Source organism: Dermacentor silvarum, unplaced genomic scaffold (genome assembly GCF_013339745.2).
Source record: "Dermacentor silvarum isolate Dsil-2018 unplaced genomic scaffold, BIME_Dsil_1.4 Seq351, whole genome shotgun sequence".
Lineage (NCBI taxonomy): Eukaryota > Metazoa > Arthropoda > Arachnida > Ixodida > Ixodidae > Dermacentor > Dermacentor silvarum.
The window spans coordinates 171,931-191,663 of record NW_023606097.1 but is presented as its reverse complement, the minus strand read 5'-3'; the positions used below and the strand labels follow the sequence as shown (position 1 = coordinate 191,663).

Sequence of the window (19,733 nt, the reverse complement as noted above, 5' to 3'; positions counted from 1 at the left end):
ACGAGTTCAAATTATCAAATTTTAATTAACGAGGGTAAAATTAGCGCACGTTTACTGCAGCCTGTGCTCTCATACCACTTCCCTCTATGCCGAGTAGCAGACCAAACTGCCTCCCCACCAATTTCCCCCCCTCACTCGCACTAGATGCACAGCCAAATTTCACACCAACATGTGAAACATACAGTACATGTGTGCAGGTAAAGCACATCATCAGGCCCAATGCTGAGAGTTGGAACGCACCTGGTGTGCACCGAGCGTGATGCCCAGTGCCAGGTCATACTGGCCGATGGTCTCGCTCAGGCGTGCTGTCTGGCAGTTGGTGGCCCCAATGCCTCCCAGCTCGGGAGGCACTTGCATGCCAAAGCCTCCCATTGCCTTCAGCGCCTGCATCGTCTCGTCCGCGATGCGTTCGTTGGCATCGTTCGCATCGGCATTGTTCACCTCCTGCACGGACCAACAGCACATGCTGTCCTCTTTCAGAAAGGACTCGAAAATTGATCCTTTCTGGCGAGCCAGTGACTGAAACTTCATCATCACGTTACCCAACCAGAAGAACTTTCGTCAAACCCTAGACTAAAGCTCTGACCCACAATCACGTGAACTCACTGATCTACGCACTCAGACTCATAGGTGGGCCAGACTCTGAGCAAGTCCACACTTGAGCGAGCTGACTGACCCACAGTGACCTATAAAATGTGGTTTAGACATGCATTCAACAGCTAAGGCCATCGCAGTGCTCCTTTAAGGACAGCGCTTGTCATGGCACTCTTTTCAAAGAGGATGACTCTACAGCAGACCGTGCCAGAAGGTGTGGCCCACTCACCGTCAGAAACCTGTTGAGTGGGTCCAGTAGCATCCCCAATGTCTCTGTTTGGTCAGCTGTCAGCACTGCACAGAAAAAGCCACAGAGAGGCACAAAAGCTTATGCAACAGTGCTGCCAACTGCTATGCAACAGTCTCAAGTCCAGACCCCCACAGTGATAGAGAAGAATAAAGAAAACTGATAGGCCCACTTTAAATTTTTTTTTGTGGCGGTGATTGACACAGGTCATGCGAAACATTGGTAAATTGAATATCGACACTATCAATAGCTTTTTTAACCCCACAAAGCCCAAACAGCATTCCACATCAAAGACAATTAAAACAGTGTGTTCACATTTATTTCAGGCCATTGAGATATGTTTATTGGTACAAGGAAAACAATGAAATGTTATTGAGTAAACATTAATTAATATGGTAATTACTTAATTTTTTATTTATTTGCCATACTATCACGACTGTAAACGTCCTCCAGCACATCAAAAACCCTAGTACGGGCTCTAGTTTAGGTCTTTAGCACATGAATTTGAATTTTTAGGCATCAAATTTAGCATATCAAAAATGATATGTTGGGCTTTGTGGGGTTAATGCGAAGTATTCTTTGTGAACTTCACGCACTTTGAGTCTGTGTCTGTCTAGCCTCCCACGCCTATGGTGCCTACCAACTTGAGCTGTTGGGCATACATTCACATTTGCATTGCTGGCGTGGTCGCGGCATTGTTGTCCTTCGAGCTCTGTCCTCTGACTCTCGCCTCTTATTTTCGCTTACTGCCTGCACTGAGTCAGATGGCAAGCAGTTATGTTGGCTGCGGAACACTGGATGATGGTTGCCTCTGCATGGGCAGCGATTCAAAAGCAACTTTCCCACCCCATGGGCACCAACCGGCTCCCGATGCTTACAAAGAAGCTCTTGAAAGACCGCAGCTTCGTCGAGAAATGCGTCAACTCAGACACTGCGTTCCTCAGGGGTTTACTTGAGCAGCTCGAGGATGGCGTACTACTGGGGCACTACTTAGCGCAGAGGAAGGAGAACGTGTTCGTAATTATCGAGCAGCTATGCAAGCCCACGTTCTTTCTGGCCCTCAGTATACCCAAACTCCACAAGAAGCACCTGCTCGAAGTCACTAAGAGTCGAAAAAGCTGGTTGAGGTGCGCCGCCGCAGGGCGATACCATAGACAGCTACCTGCAAAAAGCTTCGCATAACATCGATTACCACAGTACAGGGGATAATTTTTTTTTTAAGCTATCAATAACTAGTGCAAAAATACCATCGATAGTATTACTATCGATATTACTATCAATAGTACGGTGATATTTTCCTACTGACAGTGCAATCGATAGTTTTGCGATTCTTGGCTAGTGATGTTAGCAGAAATTTTGCAATAACTGACCATCAGTGACACTCAGTTCATGGAACTTGGAACAGAGAAACGTTGCCATTTGCAGTGCTTACGTGCGGTATGCCGAGTGAGCTCACATTATCGATATTGTCACGTAGTATGGACAGTGAAGAAAACAGTCGTAAAACTGTGAATGACAAAACTGATTCTTTATTGGTTGAACCTGTGCCCACAAAAACAAGTTACGCTCGAAGCACAACGATAGCAGCGAACACAGTTGACGATTTTCGAAATCTCATCTGCGGGTCAAGCACGTCGGCTTTTATACATGAGCCATCGATGGTTTCAGAGTAATCACAGGTGCTTGTGTGTCTTCCATAAAGCACTACACAACTCGCGTCGCGCATACATGCAATCAGATTACACAAGGTTCGGGGATAACAGACAGCGAATAGAACCATCGCTAACATTCGAGAAACTTCCGATACATGCAGGCGCGTCCTGCGCTGAGCAATAACAACTTTTTGGCGGTGAAACGCGGTCACCCAAGAAAGATAAGCAAGTACACGTGCCAGTATCAATAGTACGCTAGCAACTGTACTATCGTGCTATGGACAGGTTTGCATCACTGCTTGATGCTCCTGCTTTTTCTCATTTGTAGTGGAGGCCTTTGAATTATTTGATTACTTGAAGTTCTTTAAAGGAACACTTAAGACAAAAATAATTTGTGCTGCATTGGTAAATTACCCTTGTACAATACCAAAAAAAAAAAAGAACGAAAAAGAAACTACTCGAACTGTGAAAGAAGGCTTGATAAGCCAGAAGAGATGCAGAAACGAAAGATTGGTGGCGAAGCCGTCTTGAAATTTCCGCAGCAGCTTGCCATTAAGTCAAATTTTGAAGGTGTCTGCTCCAGCTTATTTATTTTTTAGGAATAAAGATTGGCTAAACTTTATTCTAAGACACCCAAAGACAAGCTTAGCGATTTTCAAGAACATTTAATAAGCCACAATGGCTCAAGTACAAAAAGATATCTTGAAATCTGTGACGTGATCTGTGCTGGACTTCCGCCGCAACATTAAAAAAAATAGAACTCCTGTCTTTGATTTCCTTTTCTAGTAAACCTATTACCACAATATTAATGAAAACAGAGTTTTGAAATTTTGAAAGAAGATCAGTCTATACTGTTTTAGTGTTCTCGCAACATAACCTCAGGTAGACAAGCATTTAAGAGTTGACCATCATGACATACTGCTAGAGCAAGGCATCAAAGCCACAGTCTTGTGCTGAGCAAAGGAATGCCACAGCCACCACAGCACATGCTGAGCAACATTAACTTTTTCCCTACCATGGGGAAAATAGGCGTTTTTTGTAGGCTACGCCAAATATTTTTTTTCTGGAGGAACTACTGGGCTGGTATTTTGTAGCGATGCCTTATGACTTAATCTACACTAGTCTTATCATCCACCGCACACGGCCAGCTGATCCCGTTGATAACTGCGAGCGGACCGTCCCTCTGACCACTGACAAAGCGCGAAAAGGCATTAGCACTGGAGAGGTGTCGTTACAAAATGCCTGCCCTGCACTCAATATTTTATATAATGCATAACCAAAAAGCAGAATGAATGCACTTTTCATGCATAAAAGCTTTATTAATGAGATGTAAATCATAAAGAAAAAAGTTGCCAGAATCAAGATTGTGCGATAAAATTGAACAAAGTTTGTAAAGACCAAGAAAGTATGTACTAAGAAAAAAACGTTACGAAAATTATGAGATATACAAAATGTATTGCCGTCTATTAGGCACTATCTCCGAAAAAAGCACAATTATTCATATAACAGGTATTCCGCTAAAAAATTTAACTGCAAGCACTACAGTTGGGTGTGCCGGGCTGGGCCGCCGATGTTCCGGGCTGGTTTGCATCGTCGTCGCTCTCAGAGTCAAAGTCCGACGAAAAGGCAGCATCCTCAGACGTAGCGGAATCACAAGATCTGCGATCTCTCGCAGCCGCGTGCCGCTCTCGGAGGCAGCCATTTATACTTTCTACTTTGACGATCGCAAAACTTCGGAGCATGTTCAAAAATTACCACCTGGCGAGAAAAAAGCAAACTGCTTAGAAAACAAACATATGCTTTTCCTCCTTCACATACGATGGTGCAGTGTGTTCACGAGCGGCACGTAAGGGTTCGAAAGCGGCATTTGGAAACCATTGATAGCGAGATAACGATGCTCAATGGGTGCGATAAGGAAAGAGTTAACAAGCCAATTCTGCTGTGAAACTTTGTGCCAAGATGACAAGGCATCCAGGCACAACACTTTGGCTCTGAAACAAAAATGTGCACTAGGGCATCAATGGTGCACTCTGAAGGATTACATTCTGTGCCCCTTGAGCCGTACATTGAGCTTGGTGGTGGTCATCTCTAGCATTTCTCTAAAAAATCGTGCTTGATTACTTGGCGACATCGACCACCTCCCTAAATTATTCTTGACCATAAAGCAAAAATTCTATGCAATGTTTTTTTTTTTTTTTAATTTCCTACCAGCTATGAAAAATTGTGGAAATAACCAAAATGTTATGAAAGATGAAGCTTTGCAAAAGGGTGGCTGCTTGGGCTGGTTGGTGAAATATTGTTTAAACAAGGGGAAAAAAAACAAAAAAACATTTTTAGTTCACAATTCGTAGAAAGGAAGGAAGGAAGGCGACAGGACAGGTTGCTTGGACTGGTTGGTGAAATATCGTTTAAACCCCAAGAGAGGGAAAAAAAAAAACACTTTTAGTTCAGAATTCGTAGAAAGGAAGGAAGGCGACAGGACAGGGCGCACGATGACAATACTGTGACAGTGACAAAATACAGTGACAAAAGAGCCCGTAAAATTCATGAGGCCTTCCTTATTCGCAATGCAGGTGGAAATAAATGTGAGTGTGCCTTTCATTAACTTAATAGATAATGAGAATCAGTATCTCTTGAGATGATGCCTGCTCTTGCATATGCGCCTACGCAGTTATTTCACCCCTTTTCCCCCCTCCCCCCTCTGATTGTACTACTTATATTCCTGCCATCTGAGCAATATACTAGGTTGTTAGAGTGCGCTCTGGCCTCTCACCTTCTTCCTTCCTTCCTACGAATCGCGCACTAAGAAAGGTAATTTTCCTTGTCTAAACAATGAAGCTTATACAATTACTTTAGTAGCCACTTAATTTTCTAGTTTTCTCGAGTTTGCGATCATGGTGAGACAGTACTGGTTTCCTCAAAAATCAAACAAAAGCACGAAAACAGCGATTGGAGGACTGATGGCATCAGCTATATCCATGGCTATGATCGCTCCCTTGACTTCTAAGACGATGACGTTAGCAAGCTTTACATTTTAGTTTCAATTCTACTAGGGAGAAAGCACCAACGGAACAAGGATTTCACTCTAATGCTTTTTTTGGTGCTTTCCACTAAAATGTTATTTTGGAGCAAGATGGCTGAAAGGACCGCTCCTGGCACTACTTGATGCAATTGGCACAGCTGTGCCATCACTGTGTCCAGCATTCCTGCCTTCTGCCTCTTTCTCCTTCATACTTTTTCAGTCATGAATTTCCCAAAATCAGGCACTCTCAAGTAGTAAAAGTGCTCTTTGAACTCGGTGTCTTTGGATTCTTCTGGAGCTATGTAGAGGTTTGCTTCACCCCACCACTGCCATGTTATGAGCCACCCTCCTCTGCCTTTACCAGCCCATCCTTGTTGTCACCATCCTTTGGGATCATCACCAGCCACCACCCAAGTACCGTATTTACTCGAATCTAGGCCGACTCCGATTCTAAGCCGACCCCACAAAAGTTCGAAGTCAGAAAAAAAAAAAACTTACCTCGAATGTAGGCCGAACGAAAAAGCTAGGACAGCATTCGCAAAATGAAACAGCATTTATTAAATTTGAACACGCCGAGCTCATTCTATGTCACCATCGCTGCTAGCCTCGTCGCTATCTTGCTTACTGCTGACATCTTCATACAGTGCGCTATATTCAGTACCATCCAGCGCATTAGAGATGCTGCATTTTTGGAAGGAGCGCACGTTGCGGCGCATGCAAAAACCATCTCCCGTGGCCCCCTCCAACGACAGACCGATGCCGAAGTTCCGCCCGGCTTGAACGTTTGACGATGCCTCTACGGCTAGCACAACTACCGTATTTACTCGATTCTCACGCTTCCTCGATTGTAACGCGCACCCGTTTTCCGTGAGGAAAAAAAAAGTCCTTTACCAGTACCGTGCACCTCATGCTTTCAAACAGAAATACAACTTTCTGTCATTTGGAAAAATAGATTTCCTCCCGATGCACTGAAGTTGCGATGAATAAAAAAAAGTCGCAGTTTCGCCCGAAAGGCGATGCATCGAATGTGATAGCAAATTAGTAGACCGCTATTAACAAGCACGGTGTCACGCCCACACAAGCAAACATGAACACATCTCGCTCGTTGACCGCGGAAACGAACTGTCAGAACACTGGAGACGAAGCGCGCCTTCGTGCTAGCATGCCTCTCGCTTCAACGTGGCGAAAACATGGCGCGCGGTGGACTTTACCCGTCGCAGATTGCTTTCAAGATAGGGCCAAGGCGATCGTATCGCCGGAGTGGATCGTCGCAGATTACGTCCTGCTTCGGTCCACTGAAACCGTTCCGCATTGCTTTGCTGGCGAAAATCCTCTCCTTCTGTTTACGCCAGTCCCGCTCGCAAGTTTCGGATTCTCCGAACGCCCGTGATGCGGCCCGATTTCTGTCCATCTCCGCACAGATGATCACTTTCCTTTTAAATGCGGCATCATGATGAACTCGGTACTTCATGCTGATAGAGCAGACGCTGAGAACGTGAAGACAGACGGTAGACTATTGCCTAAGCACGCGTACTGCAGCACACAGAGGAAGCTTCCGCATGCTACGGTAGCTAGGCTCGACGCGCGTGCGAGGCGGCCATTTTGAAATGCCGACGCAGATTTAGGGTCGTGTTGAAAGTGCGCGTTAAATTCGAGTAAATACAGTATTCGTTTACAAAGCGGCACTATAGTGGCATAGCCCATTTGGTGCCATTACGATAACGCCACACAGCACGCCGATGTTGCACCATATCGATACTACCGATACGACGCCGGTCAAAATGGCGACGTCGCTTGTGTACTTCAGTTGGCTACTGGCGCGGCTAGTAGTGGCTGAGATACTGACTTTTCTAGATGGCGATAACTATGCACCATATTTATCAGTTTCAGTTAAAAACTGGCGCGTTTTGTTAAATCCTCGAATCTAAGCCGACCCAAGAGTTTCGTATGTGATTATTTGAAAAAACTATCGGCCTAGATTCGAATAAATACGGTATTTGGTGGACTATGTGGTGTTGATATTGTTATGAGCCAGTTGTCCGACGGACAAAGAAGATGCTGAAGCATAGAGCCGACGAGACGAGAAAGAGGTGAAACTGTGGTTCGCCATCTTTGTTGTTGCTGGCCAACATTTAGTCTCCTTGTACATAGTGTGAATAAACCCCCTTTTCTGTAAGTCTCCCTGTAACAATATCAAGGGCGGCCTGCCTCGATAATTGCAACCGTGTCAGGTACTTCAGCTGTTGGGATGACACCTACAAAAAGCTGAATATCGCATTTTACCTAAGCAATGTTGCAAAGACATGGTTTCTCAACCAAAGGAGTCGCATTCCCAACTGGCCCTCCACTCTCCTATATTCACAGGCATGACATCTGGATACTTGGAGTACACTACTTTAAGGAAACTCAACAAGCCTATGCATTATTTAATGCAATCAAAATCTCGTTAATTCAGATATATTTGGCCATACGTCGGTTAATTCTGACACTCTCGGAGCTCGGTGAGTGCCGAAAATGTGCGAAGCAAAAGAGCAAAAACGGACAAAGCAGTGGAGTTCGCACTGGCATAGTCATCAGCGGAAATCGTACGTGAATGACGGCTATGCTGGAACACTTTGTGCCTATTTGTGCCTTTAAAGCCTTTATTCTTGCATTACTGCTGCACATAACACCGCGTTGGCCGGGTGCCTTCATAGCTACATAGTTGCCATCCACGACTGTGTCAATAGCCACCACGGTGTCCACAGCGATTGCGGCAAACAATAGTTTCGTTTTGACTCAGTGCGCATGTTGGCTGCGTGCCTTCAGAACTGCAAGGCCGCCGTCTATGATTGTGTCGATAGCGGCCACAGTTTCTTCCGCAGCAGTTGCAGCAAACAGAAGATTCGTTTTGACTAGCTATGTGCGCCGATCGCATGCCTTCATAACTGTGTAGTCACCATCCATGATCACATCGATAGCAGCAGTGCTTTTGTCTGCAGCGGTTGCGGCAAACAGTAGTTTCGCTTTGACTTGATGCAAAGCCGTCAGGTTGCAGAGCACTGGTACATTGCAATGGCCGGACGATCAGTTGGTGAACAGCTCACTGGCGAAAAAATAACCTGGATGTGTGTGCGGTAGTGAAAAGCGCGTCTCAGATGAAGACACGCACCACGACCGTGCTGCAATGAAAGTTGCGAGGCCTTCGGCGCTGAGTGCTAATCAGTCACAAAATGACGAGAATTGCAGCTTCCACACTGCTTTTATGCAGAATAGAAACAGGATTTGCCGATTCATTCAAACAAAAGTGTGTTCTTTTGTTTTCTTAATACCCTCTATACTTTGACATTCGGTTAATCCTGACATTTTTATCGGTCCTGTGAAATCTGAATTAGTGAGGTTTTACTGTACCTTCTATACTGAAAATGTTATCTCTTTGCGGTTGCGTCAATAGTGATATGACAAAGGCTGAATGCGTCCACCACATCCTGAAAGGCATCAGTCCCACTGCCTTAAATGTCCTGACTGTCCAGAATCTGATTACCATTGTGACATCACTATCCCCTGTCAGCACCTCCAGCATCAGTCTTTTAGCCTTCCATAAACCTGTAGCAACACTCACATTACCAGCGATAGCAATGCTGACCCAATGCAAGAGCGTCACAGGCACACTATCCATCAGCCTCCTGTCTCCACTAAGGTTGCCAACCATACCGAATTAAATAGAAAAGTTCCGACCTTTTAGTACATGTTCAGAGTCTCAACTTAAATAGATTGGGACGGTGAAATGTCCCGACTTTTGCCTTTTCTCTGATGAAAACAATCAATAAACCAGATTTCCTTTCTATAATGTCTCGCAGCTTGGTTGCTCATTCTTCTCTTTTGTCTCCTGTTGCACTGTCATAAACATAAAGGCTGTTCCATTTTTGCCATCGTTTAGGTCTATTGTAGGCCCTGACCATTCACATTACCTTTATTTGCTTTCGGAGCCGTGCTATAGCCAGACAACTACAGCAACTTTCTTGCTGTAAATCGCTATGTGGTAAGACACGTGCGGACTAGCAACTCCTGGCACTGACAGGGTCGTCACAACCTTAGTCAACCCTAGTCTCCACACCACTTCTACTGGGTTGCATGTCATTATCGAAGAATTGCTGCCTCTGCCCTCCTTATGGTGTCTCCGACAACGCGCTGGATGCTTATGTACGCTAAGGTTGCTTTGCCTATGACTCTCCCCACTTTCGTTCTGTCGCCCTGCCAGCAATTGGCCTCAGTAGAAGTCAAAATGCCTATGCCTGCTTCAGGGCACTAAATAGCAAGTTACTGACAAGGTTTCACAAAACATTACCGAGCCTTAAGTGAGCCCCTGGTCTTTTCCAGTGGTTCTAGTGTGATAAAAAGACTGCTCTGTAAGCTTTTGCGTAGAAGATTGTGAACTAAACAAAATCACTCGTAAGGAAGTCTTCTATTCCACACCTTACATAGGTGAAGCTTTGGACACTGCAAGGCACTGCATATTCCTTTAGTCTAAACCTTTGTTTGATGGGAAATTCCAACGTGTGAATCCAAAAAAGAAACAATGGTGTTCTGCACTGCCCATAGACTTTACAAATTCAACACCATGCCAGTGAGTCTCTGAAACACTCTGGAATGATTTACATGGAATGATTTACATGACACTTCGTAGCCTCAAGCAGAAAACTTGCTTTTGCTACCTGGACTGCCAGTTAAACTACCAAGGTGTTGGTACAAGTGGTAAGCAAAAATGAAATTCAGCCGGATCCCAACATGGTTGCCACTGTCCTTCACAGAGATATTGTTATGGTAAAGGGAATGGTGCTCCCTTCCGCAGTACAATCATCCAGCCCTGGTTACGCTCACTATGCTATTGCCTTAGCCACCCAGGTCCGAGAGGTTGCCCGTCATCCCCTCTCAGTCTCACAAGCTTCTCAAAAGCGATGCTAAGACCTTCGGCACCGAAGGGAACGAAGAAGGTGACACGAACTAGAGGAAGACGAAGACTCTGGCCGTTGCCCGAGCGCCATATACATCGCTTGTAAATATACATTATCCTACAGTCGTGGGCGTGCTTTCTTCCTGCAACAATATCGCCAGGGACTTCACAGCTTCCTTAGCTCGGAGCGTTGCACCAAGGAATATTTTATTTTACAACAGAAAGTAACTTATGCACCGGGAAGTACTTTCTGCAATCCTTACCTTGTTTGCCACAAAAGCACAAAGGTTGCACAGTGTATTTAAGCAGGTTCTTCACCTGAACAGAAATAGCTGCAAGTTATGCAGTGTCTCCACTCTTATTGAGACCTCATGCACGAGCCTCCTTGGGTGGCCATACTGTGCACAGTGAGTCCAATCTTACCATCTGGGAAGGGGAAGATCTGTGTCAAGTTTGCCTCCCCCATGAACAGGTTGGCCAGGAACGAGTTGGACTCCTGAAAAACAGTGCCAGCACTGCATTGAAGCACTGCTAGCATTCCCCAACAGCACTAGGTCACTGCACCACTGAGATGCTTGTAAGCACTGTCTCATTAGACAGCTGCTCAAAGAATCGTAATAAAATTTGTTGAATTAAAAAAAAAAGCTTGCTAGATTTTATTAATTACTGGAAGAAGAATTTTAATTTGAGGCCTCAAGTATTCCCCGAAAGTCGCTGAACATAGTAAATTTCAACAAATCGGAAGCACGAAGTTTACAACTAGCTATCACGATTTGATAAGCGGTCGAATCTCGATGCAATGAACATGTATACAAAGAATTATCGAATATAACGAAGTAAATATAAAATTTGGTTGATTATGCTTTATTTAGTTTAATGGAGAACAATGAAACCAAAAATGCGGGATCCGACATGGTATATGTTATAATGAAGCACATGTTTGTTTACAAGGCTGAAGAAACGTACACTCGCCAATTCAAAAAATACAAAACAACAGAGTGACGTTTCGGCGCCTAATACGGGTGCCTTGTTCACAATGAACGAATGCATGATGGTCTTTATTATATATGCATTGGAAGACTTAATGCGCTTGCGTACTGGGTGCCGAAACATCAATCTGTTGTTTTGTGTTTTTTCAGTTGGTGAGTGTACGAAATCTTCAGCCATGTTCTTTCCTTGCCAGATCATCTTTGTTTACATGTGGCTCAAAAATGTCAAATATGATCAACTGATTTTCAGACTGGCACACTTGCTCCTACTTCCCCATGGCACCTACCCCTAGCACCAATGTGGGCAACCCAATGCCCCACAGTAGGCAACGCTGCTAGCATGGCGGCATTGCCCACCACATCAACTCTGCACCAAACTGCAACTTTGGTTGCCGACTCCCGACGAACCAGTGACCTAGGCCGTGCTGAATAGCTAGATTGGGCTATTAGTACCAAACTTGGCTACTTTTGCCTCCTTTGCCACAGAAAAATTTTTGATCTGGCCCCATGTTGTTATTCGGGCTATTCATCATCTTTGGACGATGAAATAACAGCACTACTCTTCTGTGAAGGCGTGCTTCATCGCCTTCCCAAATATATGCTGTTTTGCTGAGCACATGGTGTGGCTGTTACTGCTCAGTTTCCTGGGTTGCAGCACGGCCATGGCTGTACTGTCTGCTGCCGATCAACGTACGTGTGCGCTTCAACGGGGTCAAGCTGCCTTTGCAGCTGCTAGTTAAGCAGTTTTTGTGGCCTGCAGCTCTTTATAGCCCAAGCGGAAGCATAGCTTATTTTTAGTAAGACTTGACTGCCTCTATCACACATTTGCATAGGTATGCAGCAGAGAGTGATATCCTGATACGCCCTTTTCTTTGTTTTGGCCAAGCAGCGGATTACTTTTGGCTCTACTTTTCGCAAAAATCTCGCATTGCAAACACAAAACAGTGAAGCCAAGCATCCTAAAGAAAAATAATGACATCCTTCTTTAGGAAATTTTCTTGTTTTGCTTTAAAGCATATTTAAGTTGCCCAGCTAGATAGCTGTGCCAAAATTTAGCAATGCACACATTCACGCCTACTCACACTATATGTCTTCTTTCTGGAGTTTTACATGCCAAAACCAGTTCTGATTATGAGGCATGCCGTAGTGGAGGGCTCCGGATTAATTCTGACCACCTGGGGTTCTTTAACGTGCACTACAACGCAAGCACACGAGCGTTTTCGCATTTCGCCTCCACTAAAATGCGGCCGCCACAGCCGGGCTTCGGTCCCGCGATCTTGTGTTCAGCAGCCTTAGCTGGCTGAGCCACCGCGGTGGGTTACTCACACTATATGATTACCTGACAATAAGGAGGGCATAAAGGTGCCGACACATTTGCTGCTCCTGACATTTTCCATGCTATGCACGTGGGCTGGCACCTTGTCGCAAATTTAAAACATAGCTTCTTCTGGCACTAACGTTTTGAAGCCATTGTTTTTTTTTGTGCCAGCAAAGTTCAGATCATAAGGAGCATTGACATATATTTTTGACATTTTATAAATTCTATGACATGCTTCTCACACATACAAGGACAGCACTTTGCATGTACAAAGTTGGGAAACAATGAAATACTTAAGCTTTCTACTAAAGTTATGCTCTTTATGTCAGACCTAGCGGCAACATTTTCATATTGTCGCGACACAGAGAAAACATTAAACAAGCAAGACTGCTGCGTGCATTTCTTCAGGCTGCATGTGGCGGCTTCAGCGATCACAGGAGCAGAGACAGTCAACGTATCATGACGCCATGAAGCATACCTCTAGCCGAACCGAAAGTGGTTTGTGGAAACAGGTGAAGGACTTGGGGCTCTCTGACAATTGCCAGTACAGTGGAATCTCGTTGGTACGATCTTCACGGGAACTGGAAAATAAAGCCTAGCATCCGAAAATCGTCTCATCCAACATATTATTCAACCAAATTGTAATATTGGGAAAAAGAAAAAAAAAATTATCATCCCAAGAAACATATTACGCAGAATCGTACGACGAGATTTCACTGTATTTCGGCAAGTGCTTAAAAGGCCTTCATTTAGTGCAAAAAAGGAAAACCATGCTGTTAAACTGCTTTGTGTCACTATGGGACCATCTGCTATGGATAATTTTAGCTGCGTAACACAAACACCATATGCTCCTCAGTGCTGTTGGGCCTGGTTGTTGATGATTATTGTTGTTTATTGGCGCAAGGGCCAGGTGTGGCCAAAGAGCGCCAGGACGATGGTAATGGCTTGTTAGTGTTATATGAATAGTCAATTATATGAAGGTTAGATGTGGCATGGCTGTAAAGGGGCCTAAAAGCAGTCGCTGTAAAGTGCGTAAAATCTATACGTAATAAAATTATGGCAATGACTAATGATGTGTACTATAGACATGAACAATACATTGCGAAAGAATGATATGACTTCCAAAATATTGCAGATGCAAGAATTAGCCAGAAGCACAAGTGCCTAAACAGAGCCCTTGAGACACAAGGGCCTGGAGGCATGTGCTATAAAAACAATCACAGCAACATCCTCTGGAGAGAGGATGCGCTACGAACTTGTTGGGCTAATAACATGTAGCACAACATCATTCAGGAATGCAAGGACTGCTTTGGTGTTAAAGAGCGGTTCTTTACCGAGAAACATAGCGGGATGTAGAGGGACATAATAGCGATATGCTAGAGGAAAGTGTTTCTTTCTTTCTCTTTCGGCTTCCCGACACTCCAGGAGGACGTGGAGGACGGTGAGCCTCTCGCCACATCTACCACAGGTTGGAGGGTCATTACCACTCAATAGAAAATTGTGGGTGCCGTACGTGTGTCCTATTCTTAGACGACAGAACAGGATATGAGTTCGCCGGGTTTTTGTTACGGAAGGCCAGTAACCTAATTGTGGCTTAATCAAATGAAGCTTATTACTTGTTTCTGCGTCCCACAAGCGTTGCCAGTGGCTTCGCAGTTTCTTTCGCAAGAAAGGTTTTAAATCTGTTGCAGGAACAGCAGCTGTAGGGTTGATAGCGGGTGATGTGACTGATGTGGCCATTTGGTCGGCAATAACATTGCCCTCGATGCCTCTATGCCCTGGCACCCAGCATATAATGACATGCTGGTTAGTTGCGTATGCTCTACAAAGAACAGAATAGAGCTCAATGAGAACAGGGTTTTTCTGTTTACAGGGTGACTTCAAGGCTTTTACGACGCTTTGGGAGTCGGTAAATATAACAGTTTTTTGAAGTTTAGATTCCTTTATATGCTTTAAAGCTGACAATATTGCGTAGGCCTCAGCCGTAAAGATGCTTGTTTCGGGGTGGAGAACGCCGGATTCCGAGAAGGACGGACCGACGGCTGCATAAGATACTCCAACATGCGATTTAGAAGCGTCTGTGTAGAATTCTGTGCACGAGTACTTGGATTGTAATTCTAGGAAATGCATTCGGATTTCGACCTCTGAAGCGTGCTTTGTAACCTCTACAAATGATATATCACATGCTACTACCTGCCACTCCCAAGGTGGTAACAGCTTGGCTGAAGGCATTAGGCGATGTTCGAAGAGTGGGATATCCATTTCTTCACTAAGCTCCCTGACGCGCAGTGAGAAAGGTTGTCTTACAGAGGGACGATTACGAAAAAGTGTAGCGCACGTCATATCGTTAACGGTATTAAAACACGGATGCTGATGATTAGAGTGGACTTTAAGGAAATATGTGAGGCTGGTGTATGTTCTCTGCAGATGGAGTGACCACTCATTTGATTCGACGTATAAACTTTCAATGGGGCTTGTTCTGAAAGCGCCAGTGGCCAGGCGGATACCTAGATGGTGGACGGGGTCCAGCATCTTCAGCGCACTAGGGGCGGCAGAGTGATATACCACGCTACCATAATCCAATCGTGATGAAATGAGACTCTTGTAAAGATTCATTAGACATTTCCTGTCGCTACCCCAGGATGTGTGAGATAAGATTTTCAGTAAGTTCATTGTTTTTAGACATTTCTCCTTCAGATATTTTATATGCGGAATGAAAGTAAGTTTAGAATCAAGTATGATGCCTAGGAACTTGTGCTGTTTGTTCACAGGTATTTGTTGTCCATACATTTCGATAGTGGGATCTGCAACAAGCCCTTTCTTCCTGGTGAACAGATCACAAGAACTTTTGTGGGGGTTCACTTTGAAACCGTTTTCATCTGCCCACTTGGATACTTTGTTTAGGCCCTGTTGTACTTGTCTCTCACACACTGTGAGGTTGCAGGATTTGAAACCTATTTGTATGTCGTCTACGTAGACGGAATAAATAATCGCTGGTGGTAATGAAGCACGAAGTGTGTTCATCTTCACGATAAACAGTGTGCAGCTAAGCACCCCTCCTTGGGGTACAGCAGTTTCCTGTATAAATGGACGTGACAATACATTGCCGATTCTGACACGGAAGGTACGATTAGTCAAATAGCTTTCTATTAGGCTTAGCATATTGCCATGGATGCCCATTCGCAACAGGTCTCTCAGGATTCCGTAACGCCATGTTGTGTCGTACGCCTTCTCCATATCGAGGAATACCGATAATAAAAACTGTTTATGCACAAATGCGTCCAGGATATTTCCTTCAATGCGCACAAGGTGATCAGTTGTGGATCGCCCTTCTCTAAAGCCACACTGATAGGGATCAAGCATTTTGTTGAGTTCAAGGAAATGTATGAGTCGTCGATTAACCATTTTTTCAAATAGCTTACATACGCAACTTGTGAGAGCTATGGGACGGTAACTAGCCGCCGAGGAAGGATCTTTACCTTGCTTCAATACAGGGACCACAGTCGCTTCTTTCCATGCGAACGGAAGGTATCCGGCAGCCCAAATATGTAGTGTTGAAAAGTGCGAGTAGTGTCAGTTGTGTATCAGGGTGTACGTTGTTAATCATGTCATACATGACTCTGTCGGGTCCCGGTGCAGAACTCTTACATGCGATCAAGGCAGCTCTCAACTCGGCAATAGTGAAAGGAAGGTTATGCGGTTCCCTCTGTCGACATTTGCGTACGAATGGCTTGCATTCTTCTCTCTGTTTATATTTGAGAAAGGGTTGCGAATAGTGGATTGAGCTTGAAACACGCTCAAAGTGCTCCCCAAGACAGTCTGCCTGGTCCTGCAAGGTATTCCCTTGGTCATTCACCAGAGGCAACGGATGAATTTGGTGACCCTTTAGCTTTCTTAAGCCGTTCCACACTTTTGCCTCCTGTGTGTATGAATTTATACACGATAGAAACCTCACCCAGCTTCCTCTCTTTGCCTGACGTCGTGTCCGTCTTCCCTGTGATTTAATGCGTTTGAATTTAATTAGATTTTCTGTACTTGGCGATCTACGCAATATGCTCCATGCCTTATTCTGTCTATTTCGCGCCTCTCTGCAGTCTTCGTTCCACCAGGAGACACGTCTTTTAAGTGAGCAACCATTCGTTTGTGGGATACACTTTTCAGCAGCATTGATAATAAAAGCAGTAAAATATGCAACAGCATCGTCGATACTAAAATTGTTTATAAAATCTCGTGATAAATAAGTTAAATCTTTAAAATGCTCCCAGTCAACCGATGATAATTTCCATCGAGGAATATTGGGAGGGTTATCGTGCTGCGTTATTAAGTTTAAAATTACAGGGAAGTGGTCACTTCCAAAAGGATTGTTAATGACATTCCATTCAAGGTCAGGCATAAGAGAAGCGGATCCAATTGCTAGATCTATTGATGAGTACGAATCATGTTGGGCGTTATAGTAGGTCGGCTTATTCTTATTAAAAAGGCAGGAACCAGAGGTCAGAAGGAAGTTTTCGATGAGTCGACCTCTCGCGTCGCATCGCGAGTCTCCCCACAACGTGTTGTGAGCATTAAAATCTCCCACGAGAATGTAAGGTTCGGGAAGCTGGTCAATGAGGTTATGAAATTCAGTTTTTCCGAGAATATAACTTGGGGGTATGTATATAGAACATACTGTGACCAATTTATTGAAAAGAATTGCCCGAATTGACACTGCCTCAAGGGCCATCTGAAGGGGTACATGTTGACAAGCTACGGACTTGTCTACAACTATTGCTACACCACCGGACGACGCAAGAGCGTCGTCTCGGTCTTTCCTGAAAATGGCGTATTGCCGGAGAAAGTTGCATTGTGTAGATTTAAGGTGTGTCTCTTGAACACACAGCACCTTAGGATTAAACTTGTGTAGGATTTCTTTAACGTCATCGAGGTTGTGTAGGGGTGGGGTCCTCTGACGTTCCAATGTATTATTTGTGTATTCATGTTGAAAGTGTTTTTTGTGCTGTGCGTTTAAGAGACTAACTTAACTTACACAGCCCTTGTCGGGCCCTGTGATGCGGGCTTTCTCTTTTTTGGAGCGATCGCGAGATTCTCGCGGCTCCTTAGGCGCAAGTGGCGCCGTCTGGCTGGTTGTTGTGTCCATAGCCTCTTGCGAGGCGCTGGACACGCGCTCTTGCGAGCGGTTGGTTTGACGAGAAGGTCTCGCCTCGAGGGACGAGGCTCTGGAGGCCACCAGCGCGGAGGTCGATGGCCCCTTCTTGTGAGTTGGCGGAGCAGCGCTAGCTGCAGCCGCCGAGGGGGCGGATGGCGTCACTGCCGGCTCACTGTGTGTGGGCCGGACAGCCGCCGGAAGCCGTTGCGACACTGCCCCCTGACGCGCCACTTCGGCAAAGGTGTTCTTTGGCAGGTATGGCCTTCGTGCCTCTTTGAACGATATATTTTCTTTGACTTTGATTGTGACAATTTCTTTTTCTTTTTTCCACGACAGGCAGGACCGCGAGTAGGCGGCATGCTCGCCGCCGCAGTTGACACATTGCAGTTTGTTTTCGCAGGATTCGGATACATGTTCGTGGGCACATTTCGCACAGGTGAGGCGGCCACGACAGTTCTGCGACTGTGGCCAAATCTTTGATACTTGAAGCAACGTAGAGGATTCAGAATGTAGGGCCTGACTTTGATCTTGATGTATTCTGTCTCTATGGTCTCGGGCAGAACACTTGTACCGAATGTGAGAATAATGTGTTTCGTTTGGATCTCTTTGCTATCTCGCCTCATCTTAATTCGTTTTACATTGATCACATTTTCATCTTTCCAGCCTTCTGGAAGTTCAGCTTCGGTTAGGTCCATGAGATCGTCATCTGAGACGACACCACGAGTGGTGTTCATCGTGCGGTGCGGGGTCACTGTTATTGGTATTTCGCCAAAAGACACTAGGGTATGTAACTTGTCATGTTGTTTTTTGTCGCGGAGTTCCAGCAGGAGATCTCCACTTGCCAACTTTGTAGCCTTGTAGCCTGGTCCTATGGTCTCAGTCAAACATTTCGCAACGAGAAAGGGTGATGCAACTCTTACACTCTTGTCTGGCTTCCCACTATGAATAACGTGAGAGCGCGGAAACATTTCTGTTTTTTGGCCAAAAAATTGGAATGCTTCGGTGCGCCCCCGTTTCTGGCGGCGATCAGGAAGTGCGGGAAAGGAACTATCCATATATGCGGAATTTGTTTCGGCGGTGGCGCCAGCCACCCACCATGGAGCCCAACAAGGGGATGCTCCAGAATCTGTAAAAGACAGGTCCTGCAAACGCCAACTGTACGCCACCACTATAACCAAATATGGAATATCCAAGGTTGGCTACCCACACAAGGTTAACCCTCGCTGCCAAGAAGATTGGAAGTAATATAGAAGAGAGTAGAAAACAGGAGAGATGGAAAGTGAGAGAGAAAGACAAAGGTTGGAGGGAGAGAGACAGGAAAAGGCAACTACCGATTTCCCCCGGGTGGGTCAGTCCGGGGGTGCCGTCTACGTGAAGCCGAGGCCAAAGGGGTGTGTTGCCTCTGCTGAGGGGCCTTAAAGGTCCAAACACTCAGCGTTGGCTCAACCCCCAGGATCCCCTTTTCCCCGGACACGGCTAAGCCGCGCACGGTTAGACGCGGGAGGGTCCAACCCTCGTGTGCTCGGGTACGTGGTGGCGCAACTCACTGGGCCTGGCTGTTCTGTTTGTTCTTGCGTGCCCAGTCGCTACTCCTACCCAACTGTCACTTTTTAGAAGCTTCGCAGTTTTCTTTGTTGCCTCGCAACATTTTTAGTTTGGCTACTTTTGGGCTAAATTTGAAAATCCGTTTGACAGTGTTTTGTAGACAATATCTGGCAACCGTGAAGCTGTGACCAACATGTGCCAATGGCCAGTAGACTTCAACGACCATTAAGCGTGAGAAGGAGTTGGTCCCATGTTTAATCCCCGGACCAGAACAAATTTTACACTGC

At 45.3% G+C, this 19,733-nt stretch overlaps 1 protein-coding gene across 1 annotated transcript in view; it reads right to left on the bottom strand.

Annotated features, from left to right (window-relative positions):
* Nucleotides 1–210: 210 nt before the first annotated feature.
* The window catches only part of LOC119434968 (very long-chain specific acyl-CoA dehydrogenase, mitochondrial-like), a 33,968-nt gene continuing 14,445 nt past the window's right edge, over nt 211–19,733 (bottom strand). The window contains exons 3-5 of the mRNA XM_037701962.2: nt 10,872–10,944; nt 824–888; nt 211–444 (exon numbers count right to left, since the gene is read on the bottom strand). Of these exons, the coding sequence (XP_037557890.2) occupies nt 211–444; nt 824–888; nt 10,872–10,944 (372 nt within the window). The remainder of the gene's footprint in view (nt 445–823; nt 889–10,871; nt 10,945–19,733) is intronic.